General features: G+C 58.1%; 1 protein-coding gene across 2 annotated transcripts in view; it reads left to right on the forward strand.

The window, feature by feature from the left end:
• Positions 1-1,641: 1,641 nt before the first annotated feature.
• CAMK2A (calcium/calmodulin dependent protein kinase II alpha) overlaps positions 1,642-21,132 on the forward strand; it is a 34,771-nt gene continuing 15,280 nt past the window's right edge. Inside the window, exons 1-12 of one of the 2 annotated variants that reach the window (XM_058034819.1) lie at positions 1,642-1,870; positions 7,309-7,403; positions 10,301-10,360; positions 14,233-14,287; positions 14,521-14,586; positions 16,033-16,105; positions 16,449-16,551; positions 17,000-17,083; positions 17,686-17,780; positions 18,127-18,249; positions 18,980-19,063; positions 20,376-20,418. In XM_058034819.1, the coding sequence (XP_057890802.1) occupies positions 1,809-1,870; positions 7,309-7,403; positions 10,301-10,360; positions 14,233-14,287; positions 14,521-14,586; positions 16,033-16,105; positions 16,449-16,551; positions 17,000-17,083; positions 17,686-17,780; positions 18,127-18,249; positions 18,980-19,063; positions 20,376-20,418 (943 nt within the window). In that variant the 5' untranslated portion in view covers positions 1,642-1,808. The remainder of the gene's footprint in view (positions 1,871-7,308; positions 7,404-10,300; positions 10,361-14,232; positions 14,288-14,520; positions 14,587-16,032; positions 16,106-16,448; positions 16,552-16,999; positions 17,084-17,685; positions 17,781-18,126; positions 18,250-18,979; positions 19,064-20,375; positions 20,419-21,132) is intronic. The other variant, XM_058034820.1, reaches the window with a different exon arrangement.

The raw sequence follows: 21,132 nt of genomic DNA on the forward strand, positions 1-21,132 counted from the left end.
GCCCCCAGCTCCTGGCACCGCCCTGGCATGGGGAGTGAACCCCCTTTTTGTGGAGCAGCACGGGGAGGGGTTGTGCAGATGCCTGGAGGCGTTTTGGGGACCGTGATGTCCCCAGGGCACGGATGGCACCTGTGCACTGCCTGCAGCCCAAGCGAGGGTGCCTGGGGTGCTCTGCCTGTGCCAGGGCACGGCCAGGGTGGGTCTGGAGGTCATCAGCCCCTGGGGACTGTGGCCCCATCCCTGTGCCCTTCCCTGGCTGGGAATCAGTCCCTACTCTGCCAGCAGGGTCCCCTGGATGGGACCAGGCAGGAGCAGGAGGTTGGATGCAGGGATGCAAGGTGGGGATGAAGGTGGGTAATGGTGCAATTAATGGAAAAGCCATTAGACCTTTCTCCTCCTCCCCCTCCTCTTCCTCACTCCGCCACTTGCTGTCCTCCTCCACTTCCACCTCCTTTCTTCTCTCCCTCTCTGCTCCTCCTCTCTCCCCTCTCAAAGATTTCTCCCTATTTTTGTCTGGTTAGAACCTTTTCTTTTCCTTTTAACCCTTCGATGGCAGCCTGAAAGGGAACTCAATCCATCTCAGCTGCCAAAGGCAATGCTCTCCCAGCTGGCACGGGGAGTCCCTTCTCCTGTTGTGAGGAGGGCCCTGCTGCTGCAAAACCATCCAGATTTGGGACAAAAGCTGAGTAGAGAGCTCTTCTGGGGGAAGTCAGCAGGTGGAAAGTGCACGGGGTGGTGCTGGATCCCCAGTGAGGGACTGAGAGGGAAACCCCTTCCCTGAGGTTTTGGACCTCACAGCTCCACTTTTATTGCACTTTTTGTGCTTTCTTAGGCTCAGCACAGCAGAGAGGCGACTCAGCAACAAAAAGTCCAAGGACTGGGGGGCCAGACGTTCCTCCTATTCCCACTTTGAAACTCCCCCCTTTCTACCCTGGCTTGGGCAGCCCAGGGACACAGCACCCCAGGGCTCTGTGCTCCCCTCTGGCTGTGCTTCAGGCCAGGCTGCTCGCCCCTCTCTGGGGGGACCCTCAGGAGCTGCTCCAGGGCCCTTGGGGGTCACAGTGGGAAAAGGGGGGGTGGGAGCAGCCAGCCCTCCCTGCAGTGTGATCAGGGCCAGCCCCTCTGGGGACCCTGGCTGAGGGCAGGACGGTCTGGGGACCTGGGGACCTGCCATGATTTCTCCAGCTTCTCCTGACACACTTCTGCTCCATCTGCTCCCTCCTGCTGCAGCATGGCCCCATCCCACAGCCCCCAGGGCCCCCAGCAATGCTGCTGCAGGTACCAGCAGGGCCTGGATTTTTTTTTTTTTTTTTGGGGGGGGGGGGAGATAAGCAGTTGCTGGGGTGACAGCATCCTCCTGCAACATGGAAACCACGGTTTCCATGGAAACCTTTTTTGCCCCAATTATTTTACCACTGCCACAGCCTTTAATTTGCCATTAATAGTTGTATTTTAGGTGTCCCCCGTGTGCAGCAGGGGGGTGACCCCCGGGCAGCCCCCGGGCCGGGTCCCCAGCAGGGCCCTGGTCCCCCAGAGGGCGGCGGGGTTGGGAAGCAGTTGCCCCGGCAACAGAAACAGGGCGTTTCTGGCAGCGGTGGTCACCATGGGGACGGCGATGCTGACGAAGGCTTGTGAAGCTGAGAAGACAAATTGCCCTCATCATTATCTCTGGGCTTGTCAATCAAATATATTCCCTTATTTACCTCAGCGAGGAGAGAGCCCCGGGAGCACACGGAGAGGGAGGGAGCGAGAGGAGAGCTGCTTGCCCCAAACTCCGCACTGGGAGGGAGCATTTCCAGCCCCTCAGGATGGCCACCATCACCTGCAACCGCTTCACTGAGGAGTACCAGCTCTTTGAGGAACTGGGCAAGTAAGTTGGAGATGGGGCTGGGATGCTCAGAGCGGGGCTGTGCCCTGGCTGGGAGAGAGACTCAGCGGAGCTGGGAACTGCTGGAGATGAGGGAACGGAGGTGGGCATGGGGAGAATGCAGCGGGAATCAGAGAGGGCACGCGAGTGAGGATGGGGGCTTCCAGCCCCAGACCTGCTTCTCTGTCCCTGCCTGAGTTCAGGGGCTGCTGATGGGGGCTTGGCTGGGGGCTTGGGACACCCCAGAGGGCTGGAGTTGCCTGGGAAGGGCTTGGCTGCCCCTCTTATGGAAAAGCTGCTCCCAGAAAAGGAGGCTGCCAGCTCCCTTGGGAAGTTCCCCAGCCGGGAGGAGGGACAGGACGGCTGAGGAGGAAAGCCAGAGCAGTGGACACCCCTCACATTTCTGTAGGGAATTTATCTGTGTGGATTCACTGGGGCTTACCTAGACCTGCAGGAGACCCAGTGTGCCTGGCAGCCCCCGGAGAATCCTGGTGGCTTTTGGAAAGATCCAGGGTATTCCCCAGCCCTGTCCCAGTGCGGGTGAGCCCTAGCCCTGTCTGACCCTGCTCTCCTGCGAGGGAGGGCTCAGCTCCTCGGGTGCAGGTGGCATCGTGTGTGCCTGGATCAGTGTGTGTGTGTGTGTGTGTGTGTGTGTGTGCAAACAGAGCTGCCTGTGCCCAGCCAGGGGATCCTGGGGAGCACTGAGCAGCCCGGGTGCAGCAGGGGATGCCAGGCTCCCCGTGTGGAGGGATGCAGGGATGCTCCCGTCCCGCCCAGCGTGTGGCTGTGAACGGTGCAGGAGTGAGCAGGCATGTGCCTCTGTTTTGGTTTCTGTGCCTTTTTTTGGAGCTGGAGTGTAAATGGGCCGTGTGGCCGCCGTCCCTGCGGGGTGGCTGGCAGGGTGGTGGTGGGCTCGGGGTGCCTGTGCTCTGGAGGGGCAGCTCTGTCCATCCAGAGGCACAGGGATGCTCCGAGCCCGCAGCCCTGCGGGAGCAGCCTTGCCTGAGCGTGTGCCCACCTGCACGTGGGCGAGTGAAACGGGGGCGAGGGAGAGGGCAGAGATGGGGGAATGGAGAGGCTGAGACAGGAGGACTTTGTGCCGCCTGGGCTGAGTGCTGCTCACATTCCCCAGGCAGACTGTGGCACTGGAGTGCTGATTTGAAGAGCAGCTCCGTGGAGGCAGAGGGACCCCTCTGTCCTGGGACACTCACACCCATCCCTGTGGCATCAGGGTGACAGAGAGGGGCTGGTGGACAGCAGGCGATTGGGCTGGGGAGTGGGTCCGTGTGGCAGGGACAGCCCCAGCTGGCAGTGCAGGCAGGAGGATGGGCACCCTCTGGGGAGCTGGTGGCAAGGTGGGATGTGGGACCTGCTTCTTCCAGACTTTTCTCGGCTTTTCAGGGCTCTGGGGCTTTGTGGTGGTGGCCGGGGATGGGCAGGTGAGGCAGGGGCTGCTCCATGCCAGCAGCGAGGCTGTGGGGCTCTGGCTGGGCAGAGGAGGCTGTGGGGATGTGGAGGGGAGTTCACAGGCCAGGAGTGATGGGGGAAGACCAGGAGGCTCCTGGAGGTTTCTGGGCTGTGAGGCTTTGCTGGGTGGGTGCTGACTGGAGCGCTGAGCACCCAGGCTCAGGGGCTGCCTGCATTGCCTGGCACTGTGGTCTCAAACCACCTGGACAGACGCATTTTAAAGGAATAAAGGAGCAAAGCTGGCGCAGCAGCTCACCCGCCCCTGCGAGCATCGCCCCTGACCACGCCAGTCCTGGGCTGAGGCAGGGGCAGCAGCCTCAGCTCCCTGCATCCCACAGCTCCTCCATCCACCCCAGAGGGCAGCTACAACAGCAGCACTGAGGTGTTCCCCGGTTAGGGGCTTCACCAGGTTAGCCAAGGTGCTGTGGGGCTGGTTGGGGATTTTCCACTGGGATGCTTTCCAGCACATCCTGGCACATTCAAAAACCAGCGCTTTCCCACGGGGAAATTTCTGCTTCATGGGCTTGGAGAGGGAAATCAGGACGAAGTGCCGCACCTCTGCTCTGCTGCGGCAGCTGCTGGCGCTGGAAGTGCCCCCCTGCTCCGGGGAGATGCTCCCGGTGCAGCCGGGGTGGCTCTGTCCCGGCAGGGCTGGGCGGGACGGCTCTGCCGCGCCAGGGAGCAGCGTCCTGCAGGGATTCAGGGCAGAGAGGGTCCATCCTGAGTGTGCTGTCCCCAGGGGGCTGGGGCGGCTGCTGTGGGGCACACGGTGTGTCCCCAGGCTGGGCGGCAGGAGGGCAGCTCTGGCTGCCAGGCTGCTGCACCCACCCGTGTCTCTGCCCTTTGCTCGGCTGTCACCAACCCTGACAGCCGGGCGGGCAGAGGGCAGAGACGGGGAGATGCCACACACCTCATGGCAGCACCACGGCGGGGCTTTGTGGGCAGGCAGAGACGGGCAGGGAGATCTGCGGAGTCTGCCCTTGGCACATCCCAAGCACGGCAGGACATCTGTCCCGAGCGGGGCACACGGAGCCGGGGAAAGCCCACTCCTGCGGCAGCCCCCGCAAAGCCGAGCGAGGGAAGGAAGGGAAGGAAGGGAAGGAAGGGCTGCTCGGATCCCCCACGCTGGCAGGAGGGAATCAGGCGGGGGGCAGCGCGGGGGACACGGAGAGCATCCTGCCCACGGCCCCCCGGAGTAGGACAAACATCAAGTGCAGCTCCATCGGCGCCTCCAAATCCGCCCCCGCAGCAGGTTCAGGGAGAGGCTGGAGACAATTACAGCGCCGAGCCGTAGGATCAGCCCCTCCGCTCCCGGAGCTGCAGGAGAGGGGGCTTATTAAAAAGGGGAAAAAAAAAATATGGAGGAACAAAAAATCCCCAGCCCACACTCTTCTCTCTAGAAAGGAAAAAAAATGCCTCGGAGGAGGAGGAGGTGTTGAAGAGAGGGAGGGTGGCAGCAGCACAGCCGGGCACTGGCAGGGAAGGTGTGAAAAAGGGAGAAGCGGAGCAGCCTGGTGGCAAAGCCGCTCTTGAGCTGGTGGGGAAGGCCCTGGGGACAAGGCACGGGGTCAGGCCTGGCCTGGGGATCAAGGGACAGCGGCTGCAGGGCTGGGGCGCAGCAGTGCCAGGGCTCGGGGCTGCAGACAGGGCTTGTGCTGGGCTCTGGCTCCAGCATCACCCTGCGGTGGCAGCCAGCCAGGTGACAAGGACACGGTGTGTGCCCACGGCCCTGCAGGTGATGTACCTGCCCTCTGCTCAGACTGGGACGTGCTGTCTCATCCGAGCCAGGCAGAGATGGGGATCCTCAGCTGCCACCAGGGTTGTGGTGATCCCCACCCAAAGACCCAGCCCTGGGAGCTGCTGCCCATGGCCAGGGAACAGGACATGATTCCTTCCTTCCAGAGGGGCTCTTGCAGCTCAGGGGGACTGAGCTCCCTGCCTGGCACCCCCAGCAGTGCCTGCAGTGCTGCATGAGCCCCTGGTGTGGAAGGGGATGCTGCCTTTGCCATGAAGACCATAAAGATGCTGTATTTAGATGGAGCAAAGGGGAGCTTTTTTTTCCCCTAGGATGGAAAAATCCTACATGGAGCTGAGTAGCAAGGGAGCAGCCTGGCACAGGGAGCAGAGCCTGGCTGGGGGTCAAACACCCAATGTGGAGGGTTCCTGACCAATGCAGAGCCACTGAAGGACCCAATTGGAACAAGGACGGGGGTATGGCAAGCATGCTGTACCCCTGGGTATCCTGCACCTGTATCCAGTGTTCCATGTTCCACCCACCCTCCAGGCACACAGGATTTTGCTTATGCTTTACAGACCACAAATAGACATTTGGTTTCTGTTAGGAAGATCTGGAGGAGCCAAAAGCCAGGAATGCAGATGGGGGAATGAAACAGTCACTTCCCATGGCTCCCCCTTTTGTGCTGTTCAATTCAAATAAGAAGATGAGCAAGGGGCTGTGGACACTGGGACCAGGAGTGACCATCAGTCCCCAGCCTCCAGTGGGTCTGGGACACCCACAGCCCTCCAACCTGCTGGGTTCTGCAGTGAAACCTTGAGCTGGGGCAGAGGGACATCCCTGCTTGCTGCACTCTCTGCTGCAGACTGTCCTGCCACTGCAGAAACATCACACATGTCTTTAGGAAAAAAAATAGAGAATATGAGTCCCCGGGATCCAGAGGAGCCCACAAACCCCGCACAGTGTGGGGTTCCCAGCAGGATGAAGGGAGCGAGACCACAGGACTGCCAATAGCTCTGGCCTGCCTACCTACGGCAAGCTGGCCATGAAGCATTTCACCCACCCTTTCCAGTTAATTCTTCCCCAGTTTTCAGGGATATGAACAGCTCAGCTCTTTGAGCAGCCAGGATGAAATGGCAGGACAGGAAAGCTGGGAAGCACCAGGATGTTTCCCCCAGCTCCTGCCTGGCACGTGCCATGAGCGATGCTCTGAGCGGCAGCGTGGGCTGCCAGCCCTGCTGGGGCTCCATCCCCATCCCTCCACACCCGCTGCTCGCCTGCTCTCCTAAAAATCACATTCCAACCCAAATTGCCCGTCTCCAGCCGCCCCCGCCGCTAAAATCAATTATCAGCCGCTCTCGGCAGCCCGAGGCCTTTCATTGCTCGGCAGGGAGCTGGAGCGGGGCGAAGGGGACTGGGGGAGGGTGGGGCAGGAGGTGGGATTGCTTTTGATAGTTGTTATTTTAGCGATTGGAGAGGTTTGGCAGGAAAGGGAACCTGGCACAAAGGTTGCGCTCAGCAGGGCTGGAGCGTGCGTGTGTGATTGCAGTGCTGCAGCTCCCAGCCTTGCACCAGCACTGGCAGTGCCAGGAGCTGGCAGGACTTGGGGCAGGGGGTACCCGGGCAGGCAGGAGTGCTTGGAGCGTCCCATCCTCGTGCTTGCTCGCCTGCCAGACCCCAGCAGAGCTTTGCACGTGTGTAAGGTGCAGCAGCATCCATCCCTGTCCAGCTGGGCTCCAGCCTTGCAGGGCTCCCTGGGCTGTCCCTGCCTGGGTGACAGTTTTGCACTGGGGCACAGCTGCCAAGTCCTGCTGTGACTGAAAGGTCTAGAACAGGGAGAGCCACACAGACTGAAGTGGCTGAGAGCTACGTGGCTGCAGCCACCAGGGTTTCCCTTGGGAACCATTGTCCCCAGTAAATCACTGCCCCTTCGCTCCTGGCAACAGGTAGGGCAAAGCCAGGAGGAAGAGGAGGAAAAGTGCACAGTGCCTGGGGCGTCCCAGAGGAGCATGAGGGGAGAAGCCCACATTCCTCTCTAGCTCTGCATGTGCCTCCTCCCATCATTCCTCAAGGACACTGGTGCAGGGAAGCTGATCCCTCCAGGCTTTGCACAAATCCCTGCCCCAGTGAGCACCTATCCCCATCCCCATCCCCATCCCCTGACCCCACAGCCACACGAGGGCTGAGCTGTGCCTGCTCCCACACCAAGCCCTTCAGCTCTGCCTTCTGCTGTTCCCAGGGGCGCTTTCTCCATCGTGCGGAGATGCGTGAAGGTGCTGGCAGGACAGGAGTACGCGGCCAAGATCATCAACACCAAGAAGCTCTCTGCTCGAGGTAAGCACTGAGGGGTTTTGGCGAAGGAAAGAGGTGAGCAGGGCTCACATTGGGGAATTTGTCCCTTCTGCATGGTGCTGGGATGATGCCTTTGATGTGCAATGAGGTGGGGGGGTCTTTGATTGAGGGGGACCCTTCATCCCACCCTGTCCCGGCTGTGGTACTCCCTGAGCTCCTTGATGGATGGGGTGAACATCCCGAGGAGGTGTCTTGGTGGCTGCTTGCCACATGCCATCTGATCACAGGGATGCATCTGCAGCCTGGCCGTGCCAAGGCTCAGGGCAACTCCCAGACCCCAATCTGCCTCAGGAGCCAGAGCACCCCATTTCTGTCCCTGAGACCCCCCCACCCTGCACACACACTGCAGCAACACGATGGTTACAGCCTTGCAACAAGTCAGACCAGCTCTGGGTGCAGGGTAGCACAGTTATTTTGGGAGGATAACTTCCTGAGAGGGCCCCTGCTGACTGACACCCCATCCCTGCTCTGGGGCCTGTAAGTTTTCTTACTCATACACCTACATCAATGAAAGGGGAACATCCCTTCAGGTGGGGGTTTGACTTAATTTCTACCTGGAAATGGGTCCTCACCCCTCGCTGTTTTCTGCTCTGGTGGAACATACTGGCTTGCTGCTGGAAGAGGTCCTAGAGGGGCTGTCCTGGTGGGTCTATCTCTAGTGAGGCAGCACAGAAATCATTACCCAGCCTTGCCCCAAGCCAGGGACCCCTCTGTCCCCCTGTGCCCCAGCTGGCAGAGGAGCTGTGGTGAGGAGGATTGAAAGGATGAGGCAGCAGATGCCGTGTCCCCGCTCCGGCTCCCCCCGGCTGCCGGCAGCGCAGGATGTGTGCTGGAGGAAGCACCCTGCCAGGAGGGTTTAATTAACCTCCCTCGGTGTCTCTCCCAGTTCCACTGCTGACCTCCCAAGGCAAAACTGAAATGCAGAAAAGAGCGACAAGCTCCTTTCTGACCTGGAATTCAACCAGCATGTCGCAGGGTCCCTCCCACAGCGCTGCCCAAGCGGCACAGCCCCGGCACTGAGCCCCCGAGGTCCTCCAGCGCTGATTCCTGCCTCTCTTCAGAGATGCAGATAATTTTCTGCCTTCCAAGCCCGAGGCTGGGCTCTGGGCAGGGTGTGCAGTGCTGGGCTCAGCCCTTGGCTCCTGCCCGGGCTCCCCAGCTGGCAAACGCCTCCCAGTTTTCAGGGCTGCCTGGAGCAGCAGATTGAGCCGCCCTCCCTGTGCTCCCTCCTGCCTCCGCTCGCCTCCTCCGGCTTTGCCCCGCTCCCTTCTCTCCTGGGGTTTGTGCTGTCCCTGCAGTGCACAGCACTCCCCTGGAGGGGCTTCACTGGGGTTCTTTTCCAGCTCTGCCAGCTGGAATCACCAGTGACTCTGGCTAATGGTGTGGGACCCCCCGTTTCTGCAGTGCTGCCAGGGGGGATGGCACTCCCCCAGATACAAAGGGCAGGCAGGAGAGAATTGGAGAGGTGAGAGAAGCTGCAAAACACCCCCAGTCATGGTCTGTTCCTTTAGACATCCTCCTGGCTGCCAGCACAGAGGGGCCAGGAGGAGAAAAGGTGGAGATTTTAAAGGAAAAATGGGGTTTGGTTGTGCAGGAGCTGGGTTTGTGGCGTAGGAGAGGCTGTAACCCACATCCCCAGTGAAGTGCTTGCCCCACTGGTCTCACTGTCCCTCCATCCCATCCCCATCATCCACCCCACAATGCACTTTAGTTGTGAGAACATCCTGAACTCCATCCCCTCCTTGTGTCCCTCCTTGTGACCCTGTCCCACCCTGGGAAGGCAGTCACCCATCGGGGGAAACACTGTGGGGAGCTGAATGAGGCCACCAAGGTTATCTCAGCCTTCAGCTGACAGCCTCCAGCACAGGCTGCAAAGCTCACCCCAGGCCCAGGGTGCCTCTGGGACAGGATCCTGGGCCCTGGGGAGGCTGCAGCCCTGCAGAGATGGGGCTGCTCTGCTTTCACGGCTCAGCGGTCGGAGACACCCAGGTCTGGTTTGATGCAGAGCGAGACTCTGGGGTGTGAACCTGCAAGGTAGCAGTGAGAGCACTGAGAGACAGCAGCCCTAATTATATCCTCTCTTGTCCTGGCTGCTGCGTGCCTGCACAAAATGCCTCCAGTCAGGCACCTCCATGCAGGGCATCTGGGACAGATGTGAGCAAGGAGAGAGGGCAGAGGATAAGAAACAAAACGATGTGCAGATTCACTCTGAGCTGTCCCAGGGCGGAGGATTTTTTGGCTCAGCTCAGCTTGCTTTGCCCAGAGCTCTGTTGTCTCACATCCCCAAGGCTGCTGAAAGCTGGGGAGTGGGACCTGTGCTTCCTGTTTGGAGACAGGCACTGGTTCTGAGACAGAGTTCTGCCGTGTAGGAGAGCAAAGCCCTGAGGTGGAATGGCTGACGATGGCGAGGGGGAGTGAAGCCCATAGCCTCATTTCATCCTCACACCTCTCTCTGGTTCACTCTGCCTTCAATTGCTCAAATTGTACCATGCCAGGCTGGCAGGGTCCTGGCTGATTGCCTGTGCCTGGCTGAATAGGAGAAAAAGGAACAGTGCTGCCAGCAAGGATAACCCAGGCAAATCCAGGATATTTGGGAGGTGATCAGAGATTGTTCAGCAAAGAGAAGGGAGAGGGGAGAGCGAGGGATCATTCCAAACCCTAGATTGCCCATGGCATCAGTGCCTGAGGGCCTTAGCCAAGGACTGCATCTGTGCTGGGATTGTGCCCAATCGTGCCTTGATGCAGAACTTATCCCAAAATCCGTTACTCTTTAGCAAAAAAAGCTGCTCTATCCCCCCAGGTTTCCTGTGCCAACACCTCCTCTTAGAGCCATTGATTCCCTTCCTTAGATCCTAATTTATGGTCGTTGCTTCTTTCAGATCACCAGAAGCTGGAACGAGAAGCCCGGATCTGCCGTCTCCTGAAGCACCCCAACATTGGTAAGTGCACCCCATGGCTGGTGCTCCATCCTGGCTCTGCTGCCCTCCCGTGTCTCAGCCAGGGCCAGGGACTCTCCATCCACATCCCAGCCCTTTCTGCAGCAGCACGGACTGCTTGTCCCAGAGCCCGAGAAGGGCTCGGTGTCCTCCCCGGCTGATCTGCAGAGCCATCCCTCCTCTTCCTCATCTCCAGACGGGGTCATGGGGAAAAATGCCCCCACTGGGCGCAGCGGGGCTGAAGTAGGTCCGGACTAACCCACTTGGCCAGAGCTCCCTCGGGGAGCAGCGGAGCCCCAGGAGGCTGCAAGAGGCTATTTTTGCTGCTCTCCCCCCGCTCGGTGCCGAACTGCCGTGCGTGCTCCAAAAAGCGGCTGCGGCTCGGAGCAGCAGCAGCGGCAGCGCGGGCCGTGTGGGAGGAGCGATGGCGGGGGGAAGCGAAGACTTTCCCACCGACCGTCCATCTGAAAGTAGCCTCCTTCGGAAAAGCTGTTTCAGGAAAACTCCTGAGCCCCTGCAAAAGACAAAAATAGGCCAGAAGGAGAGAGAGGGAGAGAGAGAGAGAGGGGAGGGGAAAAAACTGCAGTAAAAAAAAAAAAAATCCTAAACTCCATCGTGGAAGTGATGCTGATGCAGGCTCTTGATCCCTGGGGATAGTCTGGGTGAACCCCCTCTTCTCTCTGCTGCACCCCAGGATGTGCCAACCCCAATGAGATCCTGCAGCTTTAGGGAAAGCATATGGGGGCTTCTGCACTCCTCTGAACCCACAGTCGGGAGCTGGGAGGGTTCCTGTGTGGCTGATCTGCTCCCTGGCCCCCTCACTGCTCCGGTGACCTGGATCCATCCTTCCCCAGGAGCTGCTGCGGCAGATTCAGGGAGCTAGAACCAGGGCCACTGGGACAGGCCATGTGGCTCCTGTCCCATAAATATTTCAGTTCCAAAAAAGACTGTCAGCTTCCATCTGTCTCGGGCGCACGGCTGCGTGGCAGGTCTCCCCTTCGCTGCTGGGCTGCCGGACCCTGCAGCATTTCCCAGCCTCTGCTCCAGCAGGACCAGGAGCTGTCCTGCAGGGGTCCCTCCGGGGCCTCCAGCTCCTCTTTGCACCAAAATACATGCAGGGATTGCCGAGACCTGAAGGAACACACTGCAAAGTGTGTGAGTAGGAAGAAATGCTAAACCTGGAGGAGCTCACCGTGTGAGATCTGCAGGATGGCACCTGCAGGTTCCCCGGGTTCCCAGCTTGGCCACAGCTCTTTCCCACTGCTGTCTTCCACCTCTCCATCACCTTCCTGTGGGGCTGGCAAGCTCTCTGAGGACCAAACCAGCTCGTCTGTCCCTGTCCATGTCCCCCATCCCTACACTACCCCTCGCTGTTTGGCTGTGACCCGGCAGCTTCAGAGCTGCAAAGGCTGGAAGGGGTTAACAGCATGAGATGCTAACAAGCCCAATCTGCTGCTATTTATACTCAGGAGGCTCTTCTCCACCCCCCACCCCACACCCTCTTTCCTTTCACCCCCCTCCACTGCTCCTGCTGCCTGGAAACTTGGGCTTGCAGCTTCCACAGGCGCTCGGTACCCACACAGGAGCTGGAATGAGCAGTGCACTGCAGAGCAGCCTGGCCTGGGGAACAGGAGGCACTGCTGCTGGAGGAGCCAAAACAGCCCTGTCCAGCCCTTCCTGGGGAGAAGCACCCCAGCTGCCAAGGGGCTTTGCTGTCCTCTTACTTGCTCCCTGCAGGGAGGGAGGGTCCTTCCATCTCCCATGAGATGCCGTGCTGCAATTCCCGGAGGAACCAACCTGTGCTCTGTGCCATGCCTGCTGGAGAGCTCGCATGGAAAGCTGTGCAGGGGCAGGCCCAGGTCCCCAGGACCCCACAGCACTGGGTGATATACTAGGGGGAGCTGTTTCCATTCAGGGAAATCTTCCTTTATTGGGAAAACTTTGGCTGCACTCAGCCCTGGAGTTTGAACTGCAGGTACTTGTCCTCTGACTCTCGTTCCTGAAGCTGTGTCCTGCTCCTGCCTTGGCGCTCAGCTCATCAGCTGGAGTGGTTTGGCCAGTGTGGCTCTCTCTGACTATGGTCAGTAACAGATACTTGTAGGATCAGGCTATATTTAGAGCAGCTGCTCCCTCTTATACCTTCTTGGCTCCTGGCAGCCACAGGCTTTGGGACTTCCCAAGCAGGGAAGGTATCTGGACCATATGCTTATGGTTTTGCTGGCCCTACCCACACCAAACTCATCTAATCCCTCTGAGAATACTTTGGTTTCTGTGGGGTCCCAGGCATGATACCCCCAAATCCCTCCCAGGCGAGATGAAATGGGAGGAAATGTGTTTCTTCCAGCAGAGGAAGGCAGAAAAGCTGGGGCTGTATGTTGGAGAAAAACGGAGCAGACACAGATGTCAGAGCACAGGGGATGTCTGCAGAGGCCAGCAGTCAGGAGGGGTAACTGGGAATGAGATGAGCAACTTGTGTCAGTAGCCAAGTCCACAAGAGACACAGAAAAGATTCTGACCAGCCCATCTGTCACAATAGGACACGGAATGAATGACATGCACGCACTGAAATATCCAAGGTAAAGAGAGAGTAGTTTATTTCCAAACTCCAATATTTATAGACTTTCAAAAGTGACCATGGATTGGAGGATGAAATTGCCACCTCTCCAGCCACACTGATCAAACCAAGAGTCCATCAATTCTCTCCTCCTCCAGAAAGGAATGCAAAACAATCATTATTTACATGAAAAGTGCATGAGAAACTCCATTACAAAAATATAAACACTGGAAGGCTTAGAAGAACCAGGTGACATCCATCAGCCCTCATTTGCTCTGTGCCCTGCCAGGTGAGGTGATGCTGCTGGCACCATGCTCTTGGCAGCCTCTGGATTTGCCCATGGAGCTTGGAGACAGGAAAAGGAGCAGCAAAGTGGTGTTTGCTGGCCTGGCAGATAAGAGTGACACGGTGCAGTGTCTGTGCTCAGTGCTGGGGTTGTTATCTCCCCTGGCTCACACTCAGTCTGGAGGATGTTTCCATATAGGGCTCCTCTGATTTAGATGCAGTGAAAGGGGCTAGGAGTAAAAACTCCCACAAAATCTCTCACCTGAATGTTTCTTTTTTCTTCCCTGATTCCCAACATTCTCAAATATGTTGAAAGTTGTATCAGGCTGAAACCAGGTGAGAGAGAGGAAACATTGAATATTTATAGCCTTAAGGCAATCAAACAAAATACAAGGTGGGGGAGAGGATACTGGAGAAGTGTCTGTTTATCCACCCCACCTGTTTCTGTGCCAGTCCCCTTGCTGCACACCTGCCTGCTAAGTGCGAGCAGGGATCTGAGCCTGAATAACCAGAATGCAGCAGGGTGACAGGTTTGTACCTGGCTGCACCTGGCAAGGGGTGTGCCCAAGGGGAGAGGGTGCCAGGAGATGGGGAAATTCATCCCGTGGAGATTCCCAAGGAGAAAAGGAAGGTCATGAGCAGAAAATAAAAAGCCCTGTGAGTGCCAGAGTTGTTAGCTCAGCTCCCTGCTGAGCTCTCCCTCTGCTTGGGCACCTCTCCTGACAGGACTGGGGACACCCAGCCTTCCCAGTGCCCAAGATAGCCCAGCAGCTGCCTGGAACTCTGGCCAGGCACAGCCCCGGGGCATTCCCAGTTTGGATGTGATCTTTGAGCCTGCATGGCTGCCTCAGGCTGGGGCCAAGGCTGGGGTCCCGTGGTGAGCAGGGACCCCCACCCAGCCAGTGGCAATAGCGAGAGAAATAGCCCTGCTGTGCCCTTCCCCAGCTCCTGCTTGTGCCCAAAGGGGAGCAGAGGCATTCCCAGGGAGTGGGGTGGGAGCCAGGTGTACCCCATAACCCTTCTGTTTCTGCTGCAGTGAGGCTCCACGACAGCATCTCTGAAGAGGGCCACCACTACCTGATATTTGACCTGTGAGTAATGCATCCCCTACCCACAGCAGCTCCGTGCTGCCCCCGGGGTGACCTGACCTCCCCCTCACCTGAGCCCTTCCCCAGGCTGGGTTTGACCCAAACTCGGGTCTCCCAGGCCGGGCAGAGGGCAGGTCCCTGTGCTGCACCCCCATGCACGTGCAGTGCCGTTTTTGGGGGATTGCCAGGGCTGGCTGTGCTGTGCTGTCAGTCAATGCAGCCCTGTCCTCCTGCAGGGTCACCGGCGGGGAGCTCTTTGAGGACATTGTGGCCAGGGAGTACTACAGCGAAGCAGATGCCAGGTGAGCCAGGCTGGGGAGGGGACAGGAGGAGGTGTCCCCTTCTCCCACCAGCTGCTCCCTCCCAGGGAGGGCTTTCTGCAGCACCAGCTCGTTCTGTACTGGGAGGTGTTTTACACTCTGCAACACATACTCATAGTCTGGAACTGTGGTGCAAAAAAACCCTAAAACCACCCAAAATGCTCTTTTTAGCTCACCCAGCTCCTGTGCCAGGAGGTGCATGTGCTGCCATAGCACTGGTCTCCACTTTGGCTCCTGTGGCTCCCAGCCATTGCCCACAGCATCCTCATCCCCACGATGCTGGGGTAACCAACCTCTGACCTCTCTGTAATTGAACAGGGTGCTGGGGGCTCCCTGCTCTGGGGGCACCAGGGCTCCCCAGGCTGGCAGGGAGGAAACCCAACACCAGGCTGGTGGCCAGCCAGGGCCACGATAGCACAGACACACTGCAGATGTCACTCCTTCGCCCTGGAGCTGCATTCCAGCCCTCTGCAAGTGTTCCTCTGGCATTTGCCACTTGAAAGCACTGAGGAGGAGCAGTCAAGACAGGCTGTGCTGGAGCTCTGCTCCCTCCCACACTCTCACTGGCACTTTCCAGGTACCTTCTGCAGAGCCATTTCAGCCACCCCTTTGGTCCCTGCAGCTCATCCAGGGGACAGTATTGGTCTCACTCTTTCGAGGGGACGTGATCTGGCCCTCCCCAGTCTCCAGACATCACTGTGCCTCTTGGCTTTACTAAGCATAGCCTGTATGTACGTCCAAGGGGGGGGGTAAACTCTACACTGCCTCTCTGCACGGAAATATCCTTTATTTCTAGGCAGAAAACAATCTCATTTAATGGGCTGCCTGCACTGAATCCACTTAGAGCCCATCCACTTATTAGTGTCATACAAATAAAATAAAATACATGTAAATAAAGACCTTCTGCCTTGCACATAAGCTGTTTTGGAGCAGAAGTGATCAGTGCCTCTGTCTTTTTCCCTTCCTGTCTCACGCACACAGCAGAGCTGGAATGTAATGAACTAGATATAAAGCAAGCAGACACAGCAGAGCCACCTGCATGAGAGGAAAGCAGGGAAATGGGGCTGGGGCAAAGGTTGCACAGAGCACATCTGCTCTGCCTGGGTTTGGAGACCAAGTCTTTGCTGGTATTGTGGTTCCACTGTTGGTCTCCAGCTCCCCGCCTCCAGTGCTGCTCCTGTGGGATCCCCACGGGCTCAGCTGTGTCCCCTAAGCTCCTGCTCACCATTATTTGGTGCACAATAGCTCTGTTAGCTTCCTGCTGGGTTAGAACTGCTCCCCACAGGTGTGTGGGTGTCAGTGGAGGGGGATGCTGAGCTGGGCTGCAGGGCTGCTGATGGGGAGAGGGTGAAATGCAGCAGAATAGAAGTGTCTGACAGAACTCTGCCCCACCAGGCACTCGTGTGAGCTTTCTCCTCTCTCCCACAGCCACTGCATCCAGCAGATCCTGGAGGCCGTCCTGCACTGCCACCAGATGGGGGTGGTTCACCGGGATCTGAAGGTAGGAGCTGCAGGCAGAGTGCCTGTGGGAGGACAGGGGACCCCATCTGTGATGCAGAGCACTGTGGAACAACGCCCAGAGTGCTCCAGGGTGCTGAAACAGCAGGGAGGAACGCGTGCAGGGCTGCGGGAAACCCACAGAGCACAGACCACTCCGGAGTGAAATGACACAAGGGAGATGGGGTAGGGAGTCTGGCATCCAGGGACACCAGGACAAAAAGCAGGACAAAGCAGTTGGGGAGCACATCCAGAGGTTCCTCTGTGCTCTGCTGGGAAGCTCCCCCTGCCAACAGCAGAGCCCTGAGGGGTTTTCACTCCTCTCCAACCCCCATCTCCTTCTGCAGCCCGAGAACCTGCTCTTGGCATCCAAGCTGAAGGGGGCTGCTGTCAAGCTGGCTGACTTTGGCCTCGCCATCGAGGTGGAGGGCGACCAGCAAGCGTGGTTTGGTGAGTGGGACTGGCCTGAGGTGGGGCATGGTGGTTCAGGGGGGCTCCAGGACCCCCAGCCCAGGGTTATGGGAGAGCCCCAGTGGCCCCAGCCCAGGAAGCACTGTGGGTGAGCAGGCTGATGTGGAGCAAACAGCTCCACGGGGACTCTGTGAGTCACCGAGGTGTCCTGGTGAGATGGACAAGCTGGCAACAGGGCCAGACCAGAGGGGGGAAAGTGCTGGAAGTGCACAGCAGAGCACTCCAGCCTTGGGCACCATCTGGGGTTTGGCAGTGGCAGAAAAACACAGTTTGCTGTGGCCTCGGGAGTGACAGAGGTTTCTGTCCCGGGGGTCGGGATGTGCCAGTGCAGGGGCCGGGAGCAGGCCCTGCTGGTGAGCCGGGCACGGGGCTGGGCCTGGCGGCGGCAGTGACGGGCTGTGTGTGCTGACTGTGCTGTCTGGGCCAGGTTTCGCCGGCACCCCGGGATATCTGTCCCCCGAGGTGCTCCGGAAGGATCCCTATGGCAAAGCCGTGGATCTGTGGGCTTGTGGTGAGTCACACCGGGGCCGGGCTGCACTGGGCCAGGCGGGATGGGATGGGGTGAGGCAGGCTGCTCATCCAGCGTGTCCCAAGCTGCAGTTTCCAGTCACACCTCAGCACAGTCAGGGTGGAGGTTTTACCCAGGAGATGGCACATCACCCTGGGCAACACACTCTCTCACAATCCAGTGGGACCCTTCTCTGAAGCATCACCCCCCTGTGGGTGCCTTACTGGGAATTATGTACCCAAAGCTCCCAGTCAGGCGAGACACTGCCTCTTTTCCCTGTGGTGCTGCTGCAGTCAGGCAGTGCCTCCCTGCAGTTGCAGCCACAGGGGAGCCCTTTTCCATCCACAATGGGGAGGAGGCATCACCCACCCCTGCCAGGGCACCCACTTTGGGCTCTGCATGGTGGCTGCCAGAGCCCTGAACCTCCCCAGGTGCTGAACTGGACCCACCAACCAAGCCTTTTGATCTTTAAACAGTGAGCAAATCTTCATGCTTCCCTAATTCCTGTTTTTCTGCTTGAGCTTGGTCAATACCCAGGCTGTGTGTGTGCCCCTGCTGCCAGTAATGAATTCTTTCCCACTGATCCCATCTCCTCTCCTGGGCAGGTGTCATCCTCTACATCCTGCTGGTTGGGTACCCACCCTTTTGGGATGAAGACCAACACCGACTCTACCAGCAGATCAAGGCTGGGGCTTACGATGTGAGTGGGTTTGTCTTGCTGCCCCTTTCACAGTCTCCTCTCTCTCCTGCTGTCCCTGCCTCGCAGCCTGCTGCTCTAGAAGAGCAACCAAGACAAATTCTGAGAGATGGGAACAAGCACTTTCCTCTGTCCTGGTCACAGAATGTTGGCCTTGTTGCCATGCCCAGTGCACACATTGGCACATTTCAGGGCTTTGTGGGAGAGCCTGAGCCTTCCAACTTCCTTCTTCCACTCCTGCTTTTCGGTTTTCCACCTGGCAGCTCTTTCCAGTGGCACCATTTCTCCAACCTGTCCCAAGTGCAGAGGGGCTCTGCCATGTCTCACCCTCGTCCCTTTGCTTTGGCAGTTCCCCTCCCCTGAATGGGACACGGTCACTCCTGAAGCAAAAGATCTCATCAACAAGATGTTGACCATAAACCCCTCCAAGCGCATCACGGCCGCCGAGGCTCTGAAGCACCCCTGGATATCGGTGAGCTGGGGCCCAAGGAAGAGAGATCAGGGGATTCACAGGTGGGGAACATCTCACTGGGGATCACTTGTTATCAAACATGCTGCCAGCTCTCTTCTCCATCCTGAGAGGATGGTTTCCTGGCAGGGTTCCTCTCAGTGCTCTCATAGCAGCATTTTCCTTGAGGTTTTACAGCAGATAAAAGCTTGTGAGTGCAAACAGCATGTTCCTGGGGGACCTGGTGGTGGGAGGGACACACAGGCTCCCTGCCCTGGTGGGAACTGACTAATTTCTCAGTGCCACGCTGTGCTGGAGGGGGGTCTTTCTTCAGAGGCAATGGGAGTAGGCTCATGTTTATCCATCCATCCACTCCAGCAATCCCTGCACCCTTCACTGCATCCCGCAGTTTCAGCTGCTGGTTCTCACTCTGAATCAGATCCTAAAGGCAGGAGGAGTCTGTGGGCTGAACCACACACATGCAAACCCTGAGCACATTGCTAAACATGGCTGGTCAGCCAAGGGCTTAACTCAGGGGGCAGTCAGTTCTCCACACACCCCACCACCAGAGCAGATCTTGCTGACTCCAAAGCTTCCATCTCCCACTGCCCATTAAACTTTTATCTGCTGCTGCAGGCAGCTCTGGCCCGTGCCTCGGCCATGGGAGGTCATACACGTGTGTGAGCATGTGAGAGCCAGGCTGGGGGGCCCCTTCCCCCCGGAACTGCTCTGAGGCAGCTCTCTCTCCCCCCAGCACCGTGCCACCGTGGCCTCATGCATGCACAGGCAGGAGACTGTGGACTGTCTGAAGAAGTTCAATGCCCGCAGGAAGCTGAAGGTAACTCTGTCCAAGCTGGCTGCCAAATGCACAGTCAGATCATTGGTGGGCTTGTTCCCTGGTGGGAAATGACAGGGTGGTGTCTGTGGCAGTGGTGTGGGGGCGATGGGCATTTGGGGACCCATTGTGAAGAAGGGGAAGGAGACTGAGTGGGGTGACAGCTTCATCTGGCTGGAGTTCCCAACTGCTCAAAGAAAGCCATTGTGAAGGAAAGCACTGAGTCACATTGGACACTGGGTGAGGACTTTTCCACTGGAGCCAGTGTCTAGGTAGCTTCTTTTTGGCTGGACATGGGCCTGAGAGGCCTTAGACCTTTTGCCTGATGGCCAAGGCACTTTGCAGCTAAGAATAAAGTGATCCACAGACAGACAAAAAGCTCACCCACCCCAGCAGCCCCACAGCCTTTCCCTTCTCAGATGCTGCCATGCACCAGAGCCTGGACCCCTCTGAAATCACCATCTCCAGCTTGTGCACCTCCTTGAGGCACCCATCTCCCGGGTGCTGCTCAGCCTCAGCTGGCAGCAGGGCACTGGAATGGGCTCTGGAAATCACAGTGCTGCCTGCAGAGCAGGGTGAGGCTTCTCTGTGCCACAGCCTGAGCCATCAGTGCTCCAGGCCTGAACACAGCGTGACACAGAGCAGTGCAGCTGCAGACCACTGACAAGATTATCAGGCAAAGAAACTGGCTATAAACTATTATTACTTTTCAGCTAGACAAGTAATCAAATTTGTTCAGGCATACTCTTCAAAATAGTAATCTATTACTGTAAGCAATTAGTTCAAAGTAATCTCATTATACACTTAGCAACTAGTTAGTAGACTCAGCTGGAAAAGGGGAAGGATTTTTACAAATGTTGTTTTGTGGTGGTGATCTTTGCGTGGCTCCCATGAGCAATCCCTGCCCTGCTGCTCTGAGCTGGCACAGCTTTAATCACAATTAAATCCAGTCCCACTCCCAGTGGGTCCCCTTGTTGCCAGCTGCTGGCCCCAGTCAGTGGGGTCGTGCTTCATCTAGGACAGGGCAGTATGGGAATGAAAATTTGCAGATATTTAATATCCCTTTAATCTCAGAGGGAAGGCAGTTTTAGAGAATGCAACCCAATGCCAGCCATGGTGCTGGGGTATGGAGTCAGGTATTGAGAGCTGCTTTTGATGGCAGGAGGAGAATATCAATCCGTGGGCCAGTTCCTTCCTTCCTGTGGCTGGGGACAGGTGCTGAGCAGGGCTTTCCTCCCCCAGGGATGGGGGGAGCAGCAGGGTGCAGGGGCCCGGGGTCAGCACACCTTTTCCTTCTGCCTTCCTTGTCTTCCAGGGAGCCATCCTCACCACCATGCTGGCCACCAGGAACTTCTCCGGTAGGTGCTGTCTCTGGGACTCATCCCTTTGTCTCCCCAGGGCAAATCTGTAGGGTCCCTGGAGAGCTGGCTTTGCCTCATGTGTCACAGGGAGGCTGAGGTTGCATCCTCTGGGGATGTGTGGTTTTGGGTGCTCCTCCAGGAGAGGTCATCTGGCACCTCCAGGCTGGCTGCTGGCTTGGGATGCAAGAGAAAAAGTGTGGGGTTGAGGCTCAGTGATCCACAGTGCTTTAGGGTTTTGGGGTTTGTATGCACCCAACCAGCTGGTTTGTGCAGGGATGGGGATGTGGGTGCTGGGGGCAGCAGAGCTCAAGCAGCTGGTTTGGTTTTGTGTCCTCCTGGAGATGTTTGTGGCTCAGGGAGAGCATCCTCTGCATGGGGAGCAGGGAAAGGCCCCTGGCACCATCACAGGCAGATGGCAGCAGGATCTCACAGGTCTCTCCCCAGGCAGGTGGATGCTAATCCTGCAGGATTCCCGACTCTCCTCCTGCGTCCCTACATCCCTGGTTCTGCCATGGTGACAGCACCAACATGGCAGCCCGGCCTGTGCGCTGGAGAGGTCTCAGTGCAGCCAGAATCCCTCTGCTCCAGAGCCCTCCCAGAGAGCTGTTCCTCTGGGGACACCTCACTGCACATGGGATGTCACAGGCCATTCCCCACGCATGGAACCAGATGGAACCGTGTCACTGGAGGGCTCAGCCACCGCTGTCACCT

The sequence above is a fragment of the Melospiza georgiana genome, chromosome 15 (genome assembly GCF_028018845.1).
Source record: "Melospiza georgiana isolate bMelGeo1 chromosome 15, bMelGeo1.pri, whole genome shotgun sequence".
In the NCBI taxonomy this organism is placed as follows: domain Eukaryota; kingdom Metazoa; phylum Chordata; class Aves; order Passeriformes; family Passerellidae; genus Melospiza; species Melospiza georgiana.